The 21,841-nt window shown below is 37.5% G+C and overlaps 1 protein-coding gene across 1 annotated transcript in view; it reads right to left on the minus strand.

Moving 5' to 3' along the window:
• The window catches only part of cntln (centlein, centrosomal protein), a 158,815-nt gene extending 138,634 nt beyond the window's left edge, over positions 1-20,181 (minus strand). The window contains exons 1-5 of the mRNA XM_059031625.1: positions 20,046-20,181; positions 19,886-19,953; positions 18,851-18,972; positions 17,174-17,262; positions 4,812-4,896 (exon numbers count right to left, since the gene is read on the minus strand). Coding sequence (XP_058887608.1) covers positions 4,812-4,896; positions 17,174-17,262; positions 18,851-18,937 — 261 coding nt within the window. The 5' untranslated portion in view covers positions 18,938-18,972; positions 19,886-19,953; positions 20,046-20,181. The remainder of the gene's footprint in view (positions 1-4,811; positions 4,897-17,173; positions 17,263-18,850; positions 18,973-19,885; positions 19,954-20,045) is intronic.
• Between the last annotated feature and the right edge of the window lie 1,660 nt (positions 20,182-21,841).

Raw genomic sequence — 21,841 nt, forward strand, 5'->3', positions numbered from 1 at the left:
CCAGTCCCAAACTAAAACCTGTTAATATTGATGAATCAACCGGCTGTTCAAATGAAAAAACAAACATTGATGATATATACACATAAAGTCTTAAATGGCAATTCTTTGTTTGTATGCAATCTTGAAGGTGGTGGAACAGCTGACCATACATACAATAAACTACCTGGTGCAACGTAATTTAGAAATGGACTCAAGCCTCCTTCCCGAGGTGGTCTCGGGTACGGTATGAAACGCTCTGCAGTGTAGCTGCTAACCGTATTTGGCACTTTTAAGCCACTTTAAAAGCAACTAATATGGTTTGAATCCATAGTGTGGACAAGGCCTAAAAGTGAACCCTGCTCCAAAAGGATCTTCAGCGATTAGGGATCAGAAGTGATAAGTTACTATGCATCAGTTTAAATTTTCTGGTTTACGCTATGGTGTATATATATATATATACAAGTTTAAAAGGGCAGCAGTGTGGAGTAGTGGTTAGGGCTCTGGACTCTTGACCGGAGGGTCGTGGGTTCAATCCCAGGTGGGGGACACTGCTGCTGTACCCTTGAGCAAGGTACTTTACCTATTATTATTATTATTATTTATATCTTAGCAGACGCCCTTATCCAGGGCGACTTACAATTGTTACAAGGTATCACATTATACATTATTTCACATTATACAGATATCACATTATTTTTACATACAATTACCCATTTATACAGTTGGGTTTTTACTGGAGCAATCTAGGTAAAGTACCTTGCTCAAGGGTACAACAGCAGTGTCCCCCACTGGGGATTGAACCCACGACCCTCCGGTCAAGAGTCCAGAGCCCTAACCACTACTCCACACTGCTGCTACCTAGATTGCTCCAGTAAAAACCCAACTGTATAAATGGGTAATTGTATGTAAAAATAATGTGTAAAAGAATAATGTAATTGTATTTAAAAAATGTGATATCTTGTAACAATTATAAGTCGCCCTGGATAAGGGCGTCTGCTAAGAAATAAATAATAATAATAATTTATATATATATATATCTATATATATATATATCTATATATATATATATCTATATATCTATATATATATATATATATATATATATATATATATATATATATATATACACACACACACACACACTCAGTGTACAAAACATTAGGAACACCCGCTCTTTCCATGAAATAGACTGACGAGGTGAATCCAGGTGAAAGCTATGATCCCTTATTGATGTAACCTGTTAAATCCACTTCAAATCAGTGTAGATGAAGGGGAGACAGGTTAAAGAAGGATTTCTAAGCCTTGACACAATTGAGACATGGATTGTGTACTGTATGTGTGCCATTCAGAGGGTAAATGGGCAAGACAAAAGATTTAAGTGCCTTTGAACGGGATATGGTAGCAGGTGCCAGGCGCGCCGGTTTGAGTGTGTCAAGAACTGCAACGCTGCTGGGTTTTTCAACCTCAACAGTTTCCCGTGTGTATCAAGGATGGTCCACCACCCAAAGGACATCCAGCCAACGGCATGCCAGTGGTCGAAAACGGCTCATTGATGAAAGAGGCCAAAGGAGGCTGACGAATTGTGTAAAGCAACAGACAGCAGTTAGTCAACTGACAGTCCAGTACAACATTGGTGCCGAAAGACCCATAAAAGAATGCACAACTCGTCGTACCTGGACACGAATGGGGTATGGCAGCCGACGACCTAACAGAGTTCCACTTCTTTTAGCAAAACACAAGAAACTGCGGTTGCAGTGGGCTAAGGAACAAAAACACTGGACACTGGAGGATTGGAAAAACATTGCCTGATCTGATGAATCCCGGTTCCTGCTGTTTCACACTGATGGGATGACTAGGGTAAGGAGAAAACCACATGAGTACATGATTCCATCATGCCGCGTGTCAACATTGCAGGCTGGTGGTGGTGGTGTGATGGTGTGGGGTGTGTTTTCATGGCACACGTTGGGCCCCTTGATAAAAGTGGAGCAACGTTTGAATGCCACAGGATATCTGAACATCATTGCCAATCAGGTGCATCCTTTCATGGCAGCAGTGCATCCATCCGCTAATGGATTTTTTCAGCAGGATAATGTCCCATGCCACAAGGCTAGGATTGTCCAGGAATGGTTCCACGAACATGACAATGAATTTAGCTTACTGCAGTGGCCTGCCCAGTCACCAGATCTCAATCCAATTGAGCATCTGTGGGATGAGATGGAACAAGCTATTCCGAGTAGAGATCCACTACCAGCCAACTTGACACAACTGTGGGAAGCATTGGAGTCAACATGGGCCAGCATCCCCGTGGAACGCTTTCGACACCTTGTAGAGTCCATGCCCCGACGAATTGAGGCTGTTCTGAGGGCAAAAGGGGGTGCAACTCAATATTAGGCAGGTGTTCCTAATGTTTTGTACACTCAGTGTATATTTACAGTGCCTATAGAAAGTCTACACCCACTTGAACTTTTTTTCACATTTTGTTGTGTCAGTGCCTCAGAGTTTCATGCATTTAAATGAGGATTTTTTCCACTTATCTACACACCATACTCCACACTGTTAAGGGGAAAAAAGTTTTTATTGAGAAAAATTATGTATTAAAAATACAAAACTGATCATAATTGGATAAGTCTCCACCCCCGAGTTAATACTTGGTGGAAGCACCTTTGGAAGCAATTACAGCTGTGAGTCTGTTGGGATAGGTCTCTAACAACTTTGCACACCTAGATTTGGCAATATTTGACCATTCTTCTTTACAAAATTGTCCAAGCTCTGTCAAGTTCCTTGGGGAGCATTAATGGACAGCAATCTTCAAGTCATGCCACAAATTTTCGATTGGATTTAGGTCGGGGCCCTGACTGGGCCACTCAAGGACATTTACATTTTTGTTCCTTAGCCACTCCAGTGTAGCTTTGGCTGTGTGCTTTGGGTCGTTGTCATGCTGAAAGGTGAACTTCAAAGTTTCAGCTTTTTTGCAGAGGGCAGCAGGTTTTCCTCAAGGACTTCTCTGTACTTTGCTCCATTCATTTGCCCTTCTATCCTGACAAGTGCCCCAGTCCCTGCCGATGAGAAACATCCCCATAACATGATGCTGCCACCACCATGCTTCACAGTAGGGATGGTGTTCTTTGGGTGATGCGCTGTGTTGGGTTTGTGCCAAACATAACGCTTTGCATTTAGGCCAAAAAGTTCCATTTTAGTTTTGTCAGACCACAAAACTTTTTGCCACATGGCTACAGAATCTTCTGAGTGTTTTTTTGAATACTTCAAACAGGATTCAAGGTGGGCTTTCTTGAGTAATGGCTTCCTTCTTGCCACCATACAGGCCAGATTTGTGGAGTGCTTGGGATATTGTTGTCACATGCATGCTTTGACCAGTCTTGGCCATAAAAGCTTGTAGCTCTTGCAAAGTTGCCATTGGCCGCTTGGTAGCCTCTCTGATCAGTCTCCTTCTTGCTTGGTCATCCAGTTTGGAGGGACGGCCTGATCTAGGCAGGGTCTTGGTGGTGCCATACAGCTTCCACTCCTTAATAATCGTCTTGACCGTGCTCCAAGGGATATTCAAGGCCTTTGACATTTTTTTCAACAACTTTGTCCCGGAGTTCTTTTGAAAGCACCTTGGTGCTCATGGTCGAGTCTTTGCTTTCAGATGCACTACCCTGCAGAGGGAACCTACAGGAACTGCTGAATTTATCCTCAAATCATGTGAATCACTACAATTTAACACAGGTGGATGCCACTTAACTTGGTGTGTGATTTTGTAGGTGATTGGTTACACCTGAGCTAATTTAGGATTGCTATTACAAGGGGGGTGGACACTTATCCAACCAAGCTATTTCAGTTTTTATTTAATTAATTTTCTACTAATTTCAAGAATATTTTTTTCACTTGGAAGTTGTGGGGTAGGATGTATAGATAAATGAAAAAAAAACTATTTGAATGCATTTTAATTCCAGGCTATAAGGCAACAAAAGGTGAAAACTTTGAAAGGGGGTATATACTTTCTATAGGCACTGTATAATATATATATATATATATATATATATATATATATATATATATATATATATATATATATATATATTTATTTATTTATTTTTAATCTTTATATAGCACCTTTCATAGTGGACCACCATCCCAAAGTGCTTTCCAAGATACGAGACTAGGGTGTGTGAACTGCAGAGTCAACTTACAACAACATCTCACCCAAAAGACGGAGCACAAAGAGGTTAAGTGACTTGCTCAGGGTCACACAATGAGTCAGTGGCTAAGCTGGGATTTGAACCGGGGACCTCCTGGTTACAAGCCCTTTTCTTTATCCACTGGACCACACAGCCTCCTGTGATATATATCCGACCGAGTTCCAGAAGCATAGAAAGTGAAAATCATATGACAAAATAAAGCACTGTGGCTCTACAAAGAAGTGTAATGAAATTGGACAAATGTTTCAACAAGTCTTTATCAATGCCCTTTCATGTTAGAATATTTTCCAATATAACACAAAATACATTGGGTTTCATTCAACTGATGTAAACCATGACATGACTTAATACAGCATCTGCTAGATGAATACAATAGATTGCTGTGTTATGAAAATAAAACATTCAACAATGTGTATGTGGCTCTTGGGTGTATTTCTGCCTGTAACAATAATGATTTGAACAATATCGTTTTTAAATCTACCACTGTTTAGATTACGTAATTGAATAGACTCGTCTAATTGTATTACTTTCATTTTAGCTGGACTGTATATCTTCTCAATTAAAGTTGTAAATACATTAACAGAAAAAGGGTAAATGTAAACCTCCTGGTCAATGGCTTGTATTAGTACATACCTGCTGCAGCTCTTGTATTTTGCTGTCTTTGACTTGCAGAATCTCCAATACCTTTCCATCTTTGGCCTCTGCCTTTTGTTTCTCTCTGTAAATAAATAATATAAAATGAAATTAAATAAATAAAAAACATGAGTCCCAGGTCATTGAAGCTACTGTAAATCAGAGTTTCCCCATTGCCTTATGAGTAGGGCCCTGTGAAAGTTGCGATTTCAAGGGCTGCGTGGAAATCGTGAAATTAGCCCAATACCGCGATTTTTTACAATATTCTTAATAAAAATAAGTTGAGAATTATTTGTATTTCATAACAAAAAAAAAAAAAAATTAAATGAAACTGTACAGCTCTGATATGTGCCTGCATGTAATATTCGCCATGCACACAGTGCTGTGCAGTGATTGTGTCATGTGACTATATGCAATCTAAGCGGGAAATTAAAATACTACACACTGTAAACAAGAAAATGGATGTCTCTAAAAAGGCTAGAAATGTGTCTGCAGCAGATCACGTAAAGCAGTATCCAGCAGGAGGTAAGCTCTTCTGTACGTCCTGCAACATTACTGTAGATCACTACCGAAACTCATCTGTTGACAGCAAGTATTCACCGAAAGAGAAAGGCGGAAATCCATAGCAGTACTGCCACTGCTTTACTTGCAAAGAAACAAAAAATGATGACTTCCATATTCCAAAAGTCCACTTATTAAATTTTGACCTGACAGAGGCGTTTGTTTGCGAAAATATTCCTTTTGAAAAATTGTACAACCAAATGTTATGGAAATTCATCAGACAGAGTGTAGCAAATGGAAGGATTCCTTCATCAGCCCAGCTAAGACATGAATACTTACCGAAAGTTGCTGAGTATCACAAGCAGGAGATTATGGAATAGGTAAAACAGTCTGGTTGCTTGTCAGTGGTCATACTGACGAGTCGACTGATGCACAAGATCAGTATGGGTTACACATTGTATTTGTTTTGCAAGACCTAAATGGTGAACATGCACCTGACATACTAGAACTGAAAGCTGTCCTTGTGTAACAGTAGTATAGTGGTTTCACTAGATTATCAATAGGCTGTTGCTGCCGCTTTAATAGTCAGACAAATGTTTCCTTGCAAGGCTTCAGAGAGTAGTGGACTATACCATTATACTAGTAATGGATAATACAAATATTGTGAATTGCATTACACACAGTGTAGTAATTATTTCTAAGGAAATAAACATTTTCTCACTGGAGTTTCCTAATTATTATAGAGCTATATGAGTAGTCAGCAGAACAATGACATTGAGTTATTTTGGTATAGTCCAAATGTAATGAATTGTACTGAAACGCCATTTTTTCTTTCCTGTCTTGTGAAGCCTCGGAGGAAGGTATGTTGTATTGCTGTTGTCTATTAAATTATATAAAAATAACTCAAAATGCACATTTACTAACAAAGAAGGGCAACATTATAAACATAATAACTCAGGGTAATGAAAAAGTATGTTGAGAGGATGTTTGGTGGTGTTAATTCATGTTTTGCTAAATAAAAGTTTCATAGCATGCTTAACCTGTTGTGTGCTACAGATGTACCTGGTACATCCAAAAAAAATCACTTCCCCAGTGCTAAGGACGTAATGAAGGATTTTTGGGGGTTGTTTTTTCAATAAATACTGTACAGATCCTATTTTTTTCTCCTATCCCAACAATTTGAATTGATCTTAAGTTTTCATTTGCTTCATTTAAAATATTATATATATATATATATATATTTTTTTTTATATATAGAGTGGATTTCAGCCACTCTATAATTGGACCCCGCCCCCCATAACATCCAGCCTCAAATGCCACCTTTTTCTGGCACACCAGGTACCAGGGTGAACACAACTGGATTGACCCCAATTGACCTCTTCCAGTTGTTCATCACTGTTGACTTTTTTTGAGTATTTGGTTATTCAGACCAATTTGTATGCCCAGCAAATACATATCACAATATGAGGACAACCTGGGGCGATATTCTAGGGTGCGCAAATGGGTCCCCACTAATCTAATTGAAATGAAAAAGTTCTGGGGTTTATCCCTTCTGATGGGACTGGTGAATAAACCTAGAATTGATTTATATTGGTCCACTGACCCTGTTCACGCTTACCCAATTTTCCTGGGACAGGTTCCAATTAATTTTAAAATTCTTACATTATAATGACAATTCTAATGCTCTCCCGAGAGACCATCCTGAATTTGACAAGCCTGAGTGTGTGCTGGACTACAATAGACACATGGGAGGTGTAGATAAGTCAAACCAAATGCTGAAGCCGTACAATACTGCAAGGAAGCCCATGGCTGTTTATTTAGATATAAATGAATTTTTGGTCTTCGAATACAACTCACAGAATGGGTTAAACCCAACTGTATAAATGGGTAATTGTATGTAAAAAATTATGTAATTGTATGTAAAAAATGATGTAATTGTATGTAAAAATAATGTGATATCTTGTAACAATTGTAAATCGCCCTGGTTAAGGGTGTCTGCTAAGAAGTAAATAATAAAAAAAAAATTAAGTTTTAAAAGTTATCATTATTTTCTTCTCTCGTGGCCTAACCACATGTGCACACGAGTACAGCCTTTTTCACTACGTAACCTCCAATACAAACCATTGTACAGCTATTCAATGTAAAAAAAAAAGACTAATGTTTAATTTATGTTATGTATTGTATTTTTGTTGTTTGGGTTCTATATCTTGAGTAATTATTTTATTTTAATTACTGAATAGGTGGATGCAGATGCAGTAACCCAGACTGAAATGCAATTTGCTTTTCTTTTCATTCTCAATGCAGGTACAGCATTACTGTTTAATTATTTTTCACAAATTAAATTAAATACGGTATTAGTTTTTGTGAATCTTGTGTAACTGAATTTAAAATGCTATGTATCAAATATGTTGTATATTTTTTTGTTTGTTTTCTTATATACTCTTGATGTATGCGTGACAATGTAAAGGTAGTACACAAACAAATGTTAAACTATACGTTATGGTAGTTTCTTTTGTTGCTTTCCTGTCCTGTGAAGCCTTAGAGGAAGGTGGATGCAGATGCAGTAACACAGACTGAAATGCAATTTTCTTTTCTGTTCATTCTCAATGCAGAATGAAAACAATACTGAAAATGTATGATGTCATGTGTCATCATCTTAAAAACGAAACACAACACAGAGTACAACAGTCAACAGGCTGAACAAAGTAGTCCTGTTACACACAAGAACATAAGAAAGTTTACAAACGAGGAGGCCATTCGGCCCATCTTGCTCATTTGGTCGTTAGTAGCTTATTGATCCCAGAATCTCATCAAGCAGCTTCTTGAAGGATCCCAGGGCGTCAGCTTCAACAACATTACTGGGGAGTCGGTTCCAGACTCCAAAAATTCTCTGTGTAAAAAAGTGCCTCCTATTTTCTGTTCTGAATGCCCCTTTATCTAATCTCCATTTGTGACCCCTGGTCCTTGTTTTGAATGCTTGAATTAGATTACACTTGCAGATACACTTTACCTACAGGCTGTTAATTACAACACCATTTCACAAGATATTGTAAAGTGCTTGAGTAACTTTGATGTTAATTTTGATGTCAGTGCATTTCTCTGTATAGTTGCTGTTTAAAAAAAGAATAATAATAATCTGTACATGTAATTTATAACATATTTCTGTGCACATTCTGCAAAATACGATACTTTACCCGTGACACTGCCGTGAATTTTAAAGAAAATTTCCGCGATTTCCACAGGGCCTTACTTATGAGCAATGTTATTTTCATATGCTGAAGATCTTACAAGATTGGCAGATTGTGTATTAAAAAAAAAAAAAAAGCGCATCTGGCAAATGACAGCAAATTAACTTGTCAGGCAGAAGTAACAACTTTATTCAGCAACAGGAAAATATGTTGTTCTGGGCAATGATTTCTAGTAAAAGGAAACTATATACTGAATAACAGATTTAACAATGTGTATTTAACAAAGAAGGAGAAGCACAGAGCAATAGCACTATGTTTAGCAATTGCTTTATTTACATGGTAGTTGGGATAAGTAGGGTCGTGGTTCCTAAGAGCAAATCCCTAAAGGAGCAAAAAAGCCGTTAAGGATCCTTCAGTCTTTGAGGCAATAGTACTTGCTCCAGACAAGTGTGAACAATGAGAAAAATAGAATTAAATATTCAGAACTATTAACCCTATATGGACAAATAATATTTTCAGGAAACACAATAAGCCATATTCACCAAGGCCTTTATGCCACAAGGCAGTTCGCAGCATTTTTTTGAAAAGTAAATAAAACTGGTAATGCTGCCGAAACCAGTAACAATAAGCCTATTATTTCAAGCCATCTGTTATATGTTTTGTACATTAACTGTTTTAGTCCCCGAACATTGGGGTCTGACTCCTCCACAGCTATACCTTACCAGAAGAGACAAAAAAACAACTGGTGACTCATGTTACAGTAAAATAAAATGTAAAAATTGTGAATGTAGGGGCTCCCGAGTGGCGCATCCAGTAAAAGGTGCTCCACATGGAGTCCAGGATGTGCGCTATAGTCTGGATGTCGCAAGTTCGAGTCCAGGCTATTCCTTTGCCGACTGAGGACGGGAGCTTCCAGGGGGCGGCACTCAATTGGCCAAGCGCCGCCCGGGGGGAGGGAGGGTTAGGTCGGCCAGGGTGTCCTCGGCTCACCGTGCACCAGCGACCCCTGTAGTCTGGCCGGGCGCCTGCGGGCTTGCCTATAAGCTGCCCGAGAGCTATGTTGTCCTCCGACGCTGTAACTCTTGGGTGGCTGCATGGCGAGTCTGCAGTGTGAAAAAAAACGGTCGGCTGACGGCACACGTTTTGGACGACAGCGTGTGTTCGTCTTCACCCTCCCGAGTCAGCGCAGGGGTGGTAGCGGTGAGCTGAGCATAATAAAATAATTGGCGATTCCAAATTGGGAGAAAATAATAAAAATAATTGGCAACGACAAAAAAAAAAAAAAAAAAAAGTGAATGTTGACAGAAAGAAAGTAACATTTGGCTATATAGATTTATGCTCATGATATTTAAACCTATGAAATCTGCCAAAAGTAATATGGACATAAATAACACACACATAAATGCTGTTCATAGGCTGACTTACTCACGGAAACATTGCATTTAGATTTTAAAATCTAAGTGATGTACTCTATTGAATAGTTTCTTAGGATTGATTCTCTGATTAGTTACAAACATTCAAAATATGTTTACATTTTAAAAGGAGTTATTTATATAGTTAACAGAACATTTTACAGAATCTAATATCCTTATTTTGAAAATGCCTTGATTAAGATGTGACTTGCACTTCTCTTGCATGTTATTTACTTTGATGATTAAAATACAATACAGTATCTATTTCTTTATTAGTCTTATAAATTTATTTTTAGCAGAAAAGTATGTACTTTCAAATATAAGACACATAATTCCATACATCAAACACATAAAATATTAATCTGTATCCATAATCCTTGCATAAAATGAAACAAAATAATAACAAAAAAATACATGATACAATCAAAGTGGACAGTTATTAAAGATTTAGTAGATAAAATAATACACAGGAGACCTGTACTGCTTTCTTATTGCTTGTGCCTGGGTTATTTATGTTCCGCTACACATCTTCATACAGGCTTGTGGATTTGGGATTCTGATTTATCTGAAGAAGAAATGGATCATTACCCATTTACTTTTTTTTTTCTCTTTTACATTACAAGCCCCTGTGATCTTGAGGTGAGTTGTATAGTATTGATTTAAATGGGGGTATGTTTCAGTAAAAACCTCCACAAAAGATCCTGATGAAGATCTATGAACCAGAAAGCCTGTTTTCTTGTTAGCTAATTAGAACAACTGATATGCACTAATGATGGGAGCTATATACATTATAGGGATGGGACTTTTAAACGTATAAACTCTAAAGAAGTGGTAAAACGTTTAATACTGTGTGTGTGTGTGTTCATGTCTGTAGTAGGCGTGGTATGATATCAATTCCACGGCGGGGTAATAACATCAATGACAAGCGTTTTTTCCAAGTTTGTTCTATATTTAAACAAAGGAAGACACGTTTGGAAGTATTTTGAGGAACCAGACGAGAAAACCGTAATATGTAAATAATTATGCCAAACAAAATTGCCGTACCACAAAAACACAACATTTGAAATGAAAACATTCAGAATTATTGTGGATGGAGCTACTGATGGCAATAAAAAGCAAACATCCATAACAGCATTTGCTATAGATTTGGCCGAACAGGGCATGATCACGTTATCCCCTATGAGGACAGTGCGTGTGAATCGTGAATGCAGCAGTTTTGAAATCGATGTAAGGATTATCCCAATATTGTGCAGACCCATAAAACAATAACAGCGAGGCTGGAAAAACTTAAAGAAAATTGTGCTGCAGCTGTTCATACAAAACTTTCAAAGGGAGAAAAAGTTGCACTCGTGGACCCCATTCCCCAATCTTCCCATAGGTGGAAGGCTTTTTTCACTTGAAATTGTTCTGCAAGCTTTTAGACCGAATTGCTGTTTATGTTTAGTACAATTTTTATTTGTATGTTGGAACTACTGTACTAAAGTATAGGACCTCTGAGACACACTTCAAACAGGTAGGCCAGGCATCTCTTTTTACAATTTAATTTAAAGTTGTGTGGATACGTGAATTTGAATACTTTACATTATTTAGTAATACTTGACCATATACAATTAACTGCACAAGAAGGCAAACATTATATTAATTACTTAATATATTACTTGATTGTGTGTTAGACTGGCATTTAAAATGTGACTTGTGGCAATATTTGGGAGGTTTATTTACACAAGTACAGTATGTAGAGGAGAGTGGCATTTGATTCGATTACTCGGAAATGTATTCGTCTCGATCAATTTATCTCAAAAATCCCACCGCTACTATCAAAGACAGCAACCTTTTTAAATCTCTGAGGCAGACTTTTCAATATCAGTCACAGTGTTATTTACAATTCCAAAATACTGTGCTATTTTATCCTGGTAATTACCCTTTCCAGAAGTGAAAGTATTTTTTTTCAATTGTAAGCACAAATTGCTTTTGCTTTCCTGTAGCCAAGACATTTGTCTCTCTTTTAATAAATACTCTTTTTAGCCATATACTTTTGGGCAAAGTTACTTAAAAAAAAAAACACTACAACAAAAAAACACAATAGGTTGTGTTCAATATTTATATAGTATATAGTTATATCTCCACTAGCAACTTTAATTACAGCCATAAATATAAACATTTCAATATATAATTTGATGTGTACATTTATTTATTTTTTTTAATATGTAGTTAAGTCTTATCGATGTTTAAACGTAATTTGCTCATTTAGGGTTCATTTGCTTAGAAAATACTAACCCGGGCTGTCAGTATCAGAATGTAATATAAAAGTGTGTGTGTGTGTGTATGTAGATATGGTTTAAACTTTTAAACAGTGACACTGCCAAGCATTTAAACGTGCATAACAATGTACCAAAAGCACATCCTTAATACATTACAGACTGTTCTTCAGAATGACAAATGGCCTCAGGAAACACTGTCTACACGCCAGTGAGCTCCAAGTATCACCGCACTTTTTTAAATATTTTTTTCAGATACTCGTCACATACAGACCAGAAAAGATAATACACAAGAACTCTCTCCTGCTTTAAGATTGATTAAAAACCCAATAACTACTTCTTTAAATGCATTTTAAAAGAAACAAAAGTTGACTTTTGTAGGGTCCTAGTTCAAAACATGGGGATCTTTATGCGTGGATTGTGGCTTTTCGTCTGTCTTTTAGGCCCTGTCCACACTATGCCTTTAAACCGTATTAGTTGCATTTAAGCCGGCTTAAAAGTGCTAAATACGGTTTGCATCCACACTACGCAGCATTTAATACCGTACTCAAGAACCGGACTCGAGACCACCTCAGGAGGTAGTCTCGAGTCCAGTTCTAATTAGATCGCATCAGGTAGTGGGGTTTATCAGAAGTGTGGATGCTGTAATACCAAACTACATTTTTTTGTGTATCTTCCAATATCCCAAAATGCTTTGTGGTATGTTTGGCGAAATACTCAGAACAGGTGTCTGAAGGACTTGCTATCAGTGTACACTCCGCACTAGATATTCATTTTTATGTTTCAAAAAATCCATCAGGACATCTCTGTTAAACTAGTGGGGAAAATAACAAAAACACAACGTTAAATTAGGCGATTACAAAAATGAAATGCGAGTTAAAAGTAGGATCGGGGATGAACAAATTACGTAATGTGTCAGCTCTGTTTGAAATAAAATGAAGATGACCAGAATTAGGCTCAGGCAAGATATGAAGGTAAAAACAAAGATTGTTTTGTAATTAACAGCTTTTTTCCGAGTTTAATTATAAAACAGAATCAGCTCAATTTGCTTAAAGGGACTTCACCTGATTAAAAATAAAATCTGAAAACTTCAAGCCCTACTTGTGTGTGTGTGTGTTCGGATTTACTTTTTCCACAATACTTGTTATATTTATTTTTAGCAATATGAACCTCTTAATATGGGGCATAACACATTATTTTAAAATAAAAAACAGTGCATGGTGGGATACTATCATATTAATTTCCACAGTTCATTGCGCTGCTGGGAATTGTAACTGAACTATTCTAATGGCGTGTGGACACATTAAGCCTGACTAAACATGAAACGGTACTTCAGTGTGGACGTTTTGAGCTGGATTAATTAGAGCAGTTTCGAGTATGGTTCTCGAGATCGGTTATGTAGTGTGGAGCGGGCCTTATACTCTACAGAGTGAACATAACTGCTTTGTTTCTAATCTCATCTGATCTAATCCGAATCTCCTATAGATGTTTCGGACTGCAGTTGGCAATAATCCAACAAACTCTTGATTTTATACAAATATTGTTTTACCTTTCGGGTACTGTGATTACTCCATTTAAATTATAGCCAATAGTGCTCCCTTGCTATAAGGCTCTCAATTATAACGCGCCTCAGATATAACGCTCCTACAGCATGTCCCCCAATTCCCTATACTAGTGATTCATGCAATATTTCAACAGTAAAAACAGTACCGGTGTTGTTCAAACTGTGAACAACTTCTCAAGTCTAACTTCTGTTTCTGTCTCTCCCTTTTGATACAGTATCTGAACTGAAGAAAAGATGCACTGGCACTTTACAACACAGACACCTTATTCTAAATATTAGGCCTACTACGTGGTTCTTTCTTAATGTATTTACTTTTTTTGCTGCGAGAGGAGCTGCAGCTTCAGCCCCGCTCCGGCAGCCGAACCTGGGGCGAGCCCATTCCCTTCTCTTTTTTTTTTTTTTTTTTATAAAAAATATAGCATTGATTACAAGGTGCTTTACGCATGGTTAATTCACAGAAAGTTACTTGTTTGCTACACTATATGTGCATTATAGAGAGGGAGTTATTTTATTTTGTATTTCAGTCAGATGTGTGTTGTTATGTGTCCCACGGCATCCCCCTCCCCATTTATAACGTTATAACGAGACCTGCGTTACAGCGAGGAAGCACTGTATACCCTTACAGCAACTGGCCACTGGTAGCAAGCTTGAGTGTGTTAATAGTGTAGGTAACAAGTTCAGGTGAGTCTAATTAAGTTCCTAATGGAGTCTTATTTAAATCTCTGATTTCTTTCAGATCAAACAAGCCTTTTTTGTTTGTTTGTTTGTTTTTTAAATAGATTGAAACTTTCTTCTGCAATTCCTTAAATTTATGTTTTCAAACAAATACAAATGTGTGTTAAGTGGTCATCTACTTTAAACATATACTTAAAGATGTAATAACCTCCTATAAAAGATTTTAACCTTTTAAAAACCTTGGTTACTTTTAACGCATTTGTTCAGAATCTTTTTTGTACTAAAGCACTGTAATGGAGTGAAAGGAAATAAAAAAAAAAGAGAACTGAAATCTATTATTCTGAATGCTAATTTACTGCTCCCCTAGTGAAAATAACCGAAGTATGTCAATCATCACTGGTATAAGATTACACTGATCGTAGGTACTGTAATTAAGATGACATCAAATTGAAATTTGCCTCACATTCCCTCATGGACGGTAATCATTTCTCACATACCTTTTGGAGAGCTCAAAAAATAGATATCAGCAATTTAAGCCATTTTGTTTCAACATCTGCAGATCACAGAGGGTTTCCCCCAAGGACTTTAATACAATGCCTGCCTCTTCTGAATAAAGTGCTAACTTGCACCTTGCCATTCAAACTGTGTCCTGAGCAGCCATCCAGTTGGTACAAGACCAGATGAATTCCCACAGGCCAAGCACTCTTTTAGACTTGACTGCAGTTGCTTCAATTATCATTTCAATACTCCATGGTCTGATATGCTGATACACACACATTGAAAGTGCATGTTACCTCGTCTCTCAGGAGTGCTGCTTGCTTCTTTACTTTCCTATGTAACAAGCTAGGCATTGTCAAATAGATCTGGGCCATGTTGACCTGGTGTCAACATGATGTCAATACAAGAAACACTAGAAAGGGATTTTTTTATTAACAAAACCAAAGGATCCCCAGGGGCATAATCAATGGGGAATGTCATATCAGATTGAACAGTTTGTTAACATAAAGAAAAATAGGGGTGTAAAAATTGCCTGCATCATTGATTTGGCCAGAGGTTAAATCAGTAAAAGGTTTAATTTTTAATGTAGAGCATTGGTAATGGAATTCCAAACTAAGAAACCCAAAGAATACAGTTGTGTACCAAACATTAAGACAAATACTAAAAGAAATACAGCAGAAACTGATAAAATCACATGACTTCAATTTGGCAGCCATTTAACCCTGCAAATAGACCTTAACTGGTTTCCGAGATATGAGGCTTTAGAACACAAGAAAGTTTACAAACGAGAGGAGGCCATTCGGCCCATCTTGCTCGCTTGGTTTTTAGTAGCTTATTGATCCCAGAATCTCGTTAAGCAGCTTCTTGAAGGACCCCAGGGTGTCAGCTTCAACACAATTACTGGGGAGTTGGTCCCAGACCCTCACAATTCTCTGTGTAAAAAAGTGCCACCTATTTTCTGTTCTGAATGCCCCTTTATCTAATCTCCATTTGTGACCCCTGGGCCTTGTTTCTTTTTTCAGGTCAAAAAAGTCCCTTGGGTCAACATTGTCAATGCCTTTTAGAATTTGGAATGCTTGAATTAGATCGCTGCATAGTCTTCTTTGTTCAAGACTGAATAGATTCAATTCTTTAAGCCTGTCTGCATATTACATGCCTTTTAAACTCAGAATTTTTTTTTTCTTTTTTAAATTTAGTAAATCGCCAATTATTTTATTATTTTCTCCCAATTTGGCATATCCAATTATTTTTTTTTAGGCTCAGCTCACCGCTACCACCTCCGCACTGACTCGCTGTACTCCGAAGCGTGTGCCGTCAGCCGACCGCTTTTTTTGACACTGTAGACTCACCGTGCAGCCACCTCAGAGCTACAGCGTCGGAGGACAACGCAGCTCTGGGCAGCTTACAGGCAGCTTACAGGCAAGCCCGCAGGCACCCGGCCAGACTACAGGGGTCGTTGGTGTGCGGTGAGCCAAGAACACCCTGGCTGACCTAAGCCCTCCCCCCCGGGCGGCGCACGACCAATTGTAAAGTTTTAACATTACTTCCCTTGATTTAAATTCAACACTTTTCACTACATATCCGAGCATCTTGTTGGCCTTTTTTTATAGCTTCCCCACATTGTCTAGATGAAGACATTTCTGAGTCAACATAAACTCCTAGGTCTTTTTCATAGATTACGTCTTCAATTTCAGCATCTCCCATATGATATTTATAATGCACATTTTTATTGCCTGCATGCAGTACCTTACACTTTTCTCTATTAAGTGTCATTTGCTATGTCTGCCCAGTTCTGAATGCTGTCTAGATCATTTTGAATGACCTGTGCTGCTGCAACGGTGTTTGCCACTCCTCCTATTTTTGAGTCGTCTGCAAATTTAACAAGTTTGCTTACTATACCAGAATCTTAAGTCATTAATGTAGATTAGGAATAGCAGTGGACCCAATACTGGCACCTCTGCAAAATAAGTGTCACAAAAGGGTACATTTTTTATTGTACTATATCCACAATCAAACTTAACCAAGATAATCACATTATACAATTGTGTCTTAATCATCCGGAAAACAAAGTCACCTGACTCCAAGATGACAGCCATCTTAAGTCACAGGTTAAAGTGGATGGTTTATGAGATGGTGGTAGTAGGTGGCATTTGGCCTGGATTAAATTTCATAGCATGTTATAGTTATGTAACCAATATCTATATAGACAGATGTAATTTAATAGCACAACATATCAAATTTGAGCCAGTACTGGTCAGCAACTCACCTTTCCACAACCAAACTCACTGCCTGTGTCAGATCTGGGTTGGCAACTTGAAGGCGCTTCCACAAAGACCAGACAAACTCTTTATCTGCCTGTGAATGAAAACATTATATTAAAAAAATAAATTAAAAAAATCACTTCACCACTTTGAGCTGCTGTTGTGAAAAGAACCTTTCCAACCCCAACTGAAGAACCCTCTCCATCAATTGTGATGCTGTTGTTTCTAATGTAATCACCTCTTTGAAATGAACTGTGGCCATATTAACATGCAATAACTTAAAGGGGTCTATAAATGTGTCAACAAATCCCATAGGAAAACCTTAGATGGAAGAGCAATGGTGTTTCGATCCACCACTGTTTAGATCATTAACATACAGGTAGATCTCATTGAAACAGCATCATTTTAACAAACTGTAATCAGTATACAAAGCAAAATCATGAGCTGATGTATGTGATGCAAACCATAGAAGATTTCAGTAGTCAAATCAGTAGCTAAGGACTGCTGTTAAAAGCATGAAACTTTCTGATGAAATTAAAAGTTTGGTGGCCTAAACTAAGAAAATTGTAATAAAAAAGGTTTTACTGATAAAGTCATATGGAGACACAACTTTCACAGAGAAAGTCATACTGCAGAAAGTCTGCTAAATTTCCAATTCAAATTCAGATAGTCTTAACTGTATTACATTTAATGAGAAACATCTAAAACTACACAGTTTTTAACATTAAAAGACAGGGACTTCTTCCGATTGATCTGAATTTAAATTATCTGTTAAACTGCGTGCACGTCATCATAAGATTAAAGTCACTGCGTTCACTGGGGTCTACTGGTCTCCAATTAAATAGGTTTTAAACCAGATTAAAAAACGTCTAATAAATAATTTAGGAAATGACAGGCTGATCTTGATAGTCCACGGGCTGAATGTACAGAGTGCAATAAAAGGGTAAAAATAAAAGATCTCACACACTGTCCTTACTGTGTGAAGCGAATTATGATTTAAAAGCACACTAGAGCCAAAATCTGCCAGCATTCACCAATAGGTAAGCTAAAGAAGGATTCCTCTGGCAGCCTGTCACTTATACATTGACACAGACACTACCTTGCAATCAGTTATGCTCTCTAGTCAGAAAACAATAGATAGCCAGCACACAGCATGCCTCTTTTAAGCATAATAAATGGCAGCATATATACTATGACAGAAAAGATAGAAAAATGAAAAACATACAATAATGGTATCAGAGAATACCGAGTTTTAGATTACATAGCATCAGAAATACATTTCATATTTAAGCCTATATCTAAATTGGGTTCAGGGGCCTACCTTATGTAACCATTTGTTTTATTGAACTACATGTATTCAAATTATAATAAGAGACCTATTTACAGATTTTAAAAAATAAATACAACACCAGAGATAAACTACTGCATTCTAGTACATTTTTGTAGGTCACACTACTGACTTTGAACTGCAATAGATGAAGTCATCAGGTACCTTTTCATCTACAGCAATAGCCTTGAAATATATTTCATATTGGTGTATATAGTAAAACACAAGCATAAAACAAAACCAAACCAAAAGAAGAAAGAGGGGGCAGCAACATTTGTTACACAGCCAAATCTATGGACTTTGAGAACTACGTGCACAGCTGCATGAGAAAGGACAAGAGTACTGCTGATCTCACCTGACATTGTGCAAGTTCCTCCGACAGGTTCCTGACTTCTTCTTCCAGCAGCAAAACGTGAGCCTGCTCACTTTTCTTTGAAGCCATGTTTCAACTTTTTGGTCACTCAGGTTCACAGAGCACTTGAAGAAAGTTCAGTGCAGACATTAGGAACAATCAACAGAATTTCAATATGGTCATAAAAACACATTGGAAATGCACTGAAGTGTAGCACTATGCACTGCATATTTATTAGTGTAAAGTTAGTAAGCTACCGGTGTGGTGTTATATTATGGTATGTGTTAAAACGTGGTACACCATGTACTGCGCTTGCCCTGGCGCACGCAAATGATTCTTAGTATGATGTACTGATTTTGGCCCTTAAAGCTCTGTTTAAAAATTTATATATTATATTATATATATATATATATATATATATATATATATATATATATATATATATATATTCACAATTAATCAAATTTATGTGTTAACTGATGAGCAACAAATCTGGTTCTGTAAATCTGTAAACACATCCGATTTTGTGGGTGAACTACAGTTTGTCTGGTTCGTAGTGATTTGTGCAGTTGTCAATCGCAGCACTGACAGCGTACCATTTTCTGGCGTTGAACGGGTACGCTTACATATTCTGACGAGGTACCGCTTTCTGGCCCTACACCGGTATCCTTAAGCAGATTTTGTTTATATGTGAAACTAAAAAAAATGTCATCTAATTGACAAAACCGACTACGACTATATCCTTAAGTTAAACATTGCTATTTAGAATGGCCCAATATCATATTTAAAAATCTCGTCAAACAATACAACTAAATACCCAAACCAGCAAACCTTTGTTTTGTAAACAAACGGTAAACTGTCAGCACATGATGTGCGGATTCCAAAATAGATCGAAACTGTAGTTTTAATTCCATGCATGTTTTGTACATGTAGACCACTTGCCTAAAGGTAAAGCCGCATTTGTGTACTAAGTGATAATAATAAATGTAGTTCAAAGATGCGACAAGTGTGTACAAGTTTTGACAGTTACTCAGTTACCTTGGCAACAGCATAGCACTCAGGCAGGTACAGTCTAATCTGAAGTAGAATGGCAGGCCGGAGACGTGCTGAAATACACAAACAAAAAAGACATCAACAAAGAGTACATTTAAGAGTTAGCATAAAGTTCCCAAGTGGTCACCATATTTTCTTTACAAACCTCTGGTGCGTTGGGTTTTTGCCAGTGGGCCAGGTTTGCAAGTACAGTTCCTGCTCCACTTTCCTTGTCTCTCTTGCAGCTAGCTGCCTGTAGCCGCTGTTTGTTCAAACCTGCGCGTTGACTGCCGGAAAGTAGTGGCAAGTTCCTCCGCCCACAGCGGGCTTCACAGCAGTTCACAGCACTTCTCTTCATAATACGGCAATGGGGTGATGTTCTGGCAAACTTTTTTACGTTTTAGGTGTTAGTTTTACATTCTTTCTTTGTTTAGGCGTAAATGAAGTGTACTTTGAAAAAATAACCCTTATTCTCCCAGTTTCTCCTTTGTGAGATAAATCTGTTAGATAGAACAATATGTAAACGTTTTGCTTAGATAGAAAACCGTTATACACCGGTTCAGAGGTTTTCCCTCCAGATCTAGAGGTTTCACGTTTCTGCTCGGCGTAATCAGAGGGGAAGAAATGGGCAGAGTTTTTTTTTAAATGTATATTTTTAATTCTAAAGGATTTTTTTTCTGTCTGAAAACATTTGTGCCCTAATATTTATTCATAATGTACAAGTCCTTCCTTTGACTAAGATGGAGGATGCGCTGCGACCACTGATTTCTAGACTCTCCACACCCCAGTAATATTTATATATTACTGTGGTCTGGAGAGAGTCTATAGAAATCACAGACTGTAATACCTGCTGCACATGAAGTAATATAACTTAATGTACAGCAGGTATTACAGTCTGTGCTGCATAGAATTTGAGTGAGAGACACAGGTGGGGGTTGGGGCCAAATACTTGCAGAGGCAATATATTTAATGTAAGATCAGTGTTTAAGTGTTGTGCCAGTCAGTGAATATATATTCTGGAAAGTGAAGAAATAACTACATTTACAGATGTTTTCTTTTTTTTTTTTTTAACAAGGTAGCCATGGTGTGCCAATATAACATTACTGTAGGTTTAAGAATTAAGGGGGGTGGGGGGGCTAGCAAGGGTTATAAGACTGGGGAGGCAATGTTTGTGCTGTCTTGGTGAATGGACACAAACTGTGAAGGAGCTCCGTGTGGATTAGAGTATCCAAATTAGTTACAGTGTTGTTGTGGCCAACAGCAAACCTTACAATTACTGTGGCAGCACACAGCTGTTTATTTAATGTATTTGTTACATTTCGTGCACTTGTCAGTGCCAGTAAACGTGGTGTTTAGCCCTGTTTCAGCCTCCAAGTCACTGATTTTCGAGTATGTTACAATATATTGAACATTTCTCCAGCCTAATTGTTTGTGTTTACAATTAGAAAAACAGGAACATGAGGTATTAGGGGCAATTCTAAAGGTTTCCTTACATTCATCTAGAGGTTTGTTTTGTTTTGTTTTGTTTAAAGCTGGCTTGGGAATTGAGCACCATTAATAAATGTTTAGGATAAAAATTTAATTACAAAGAAAGAATACTTTTATTTCTCAGAAAAAAAAACAACAGGTGACATTTATGTTTCACCAATTTATCTAAATGCTAAGCAGACTCCTCATGAGAGTGAGACCTACCTCCTAATATACTGTACTCTGAAAACATCAATGTATATGCCAAAAATATACATCAGATAGACCTGCACATTTCATAGCCTTGGCTACAAACAAAAAAAGGTTTATTTGTGGTTCCATTGTATCCAATGGAAACTGGAGTGCTTTATATTCATAGAAGCATCTATCTGGTCAATTATACAGACATTACTCACAGGGTAGCCACCTCTGAGGTACATAACTCTCTTTAGAAATCCAGGAAACATTGATACTTACTACTATAGTATTGACAAC

Source organism: Acipenser ruthenus, chromosome 1 (genome assembly GCF_902713425.1).
Source record: "Acipenser ruthenus chromosome 1, fAciRut3.2 maternal haplotype, whole genome shotgun sequence".
Taxonomy (NCBI): domain Eukaryota; kingdom Metazoa; phylum Chordata; class Actinopteri; order Acipenseriformes; family Acipenseridae; genus Acipenser; species Acipenser ruthenus.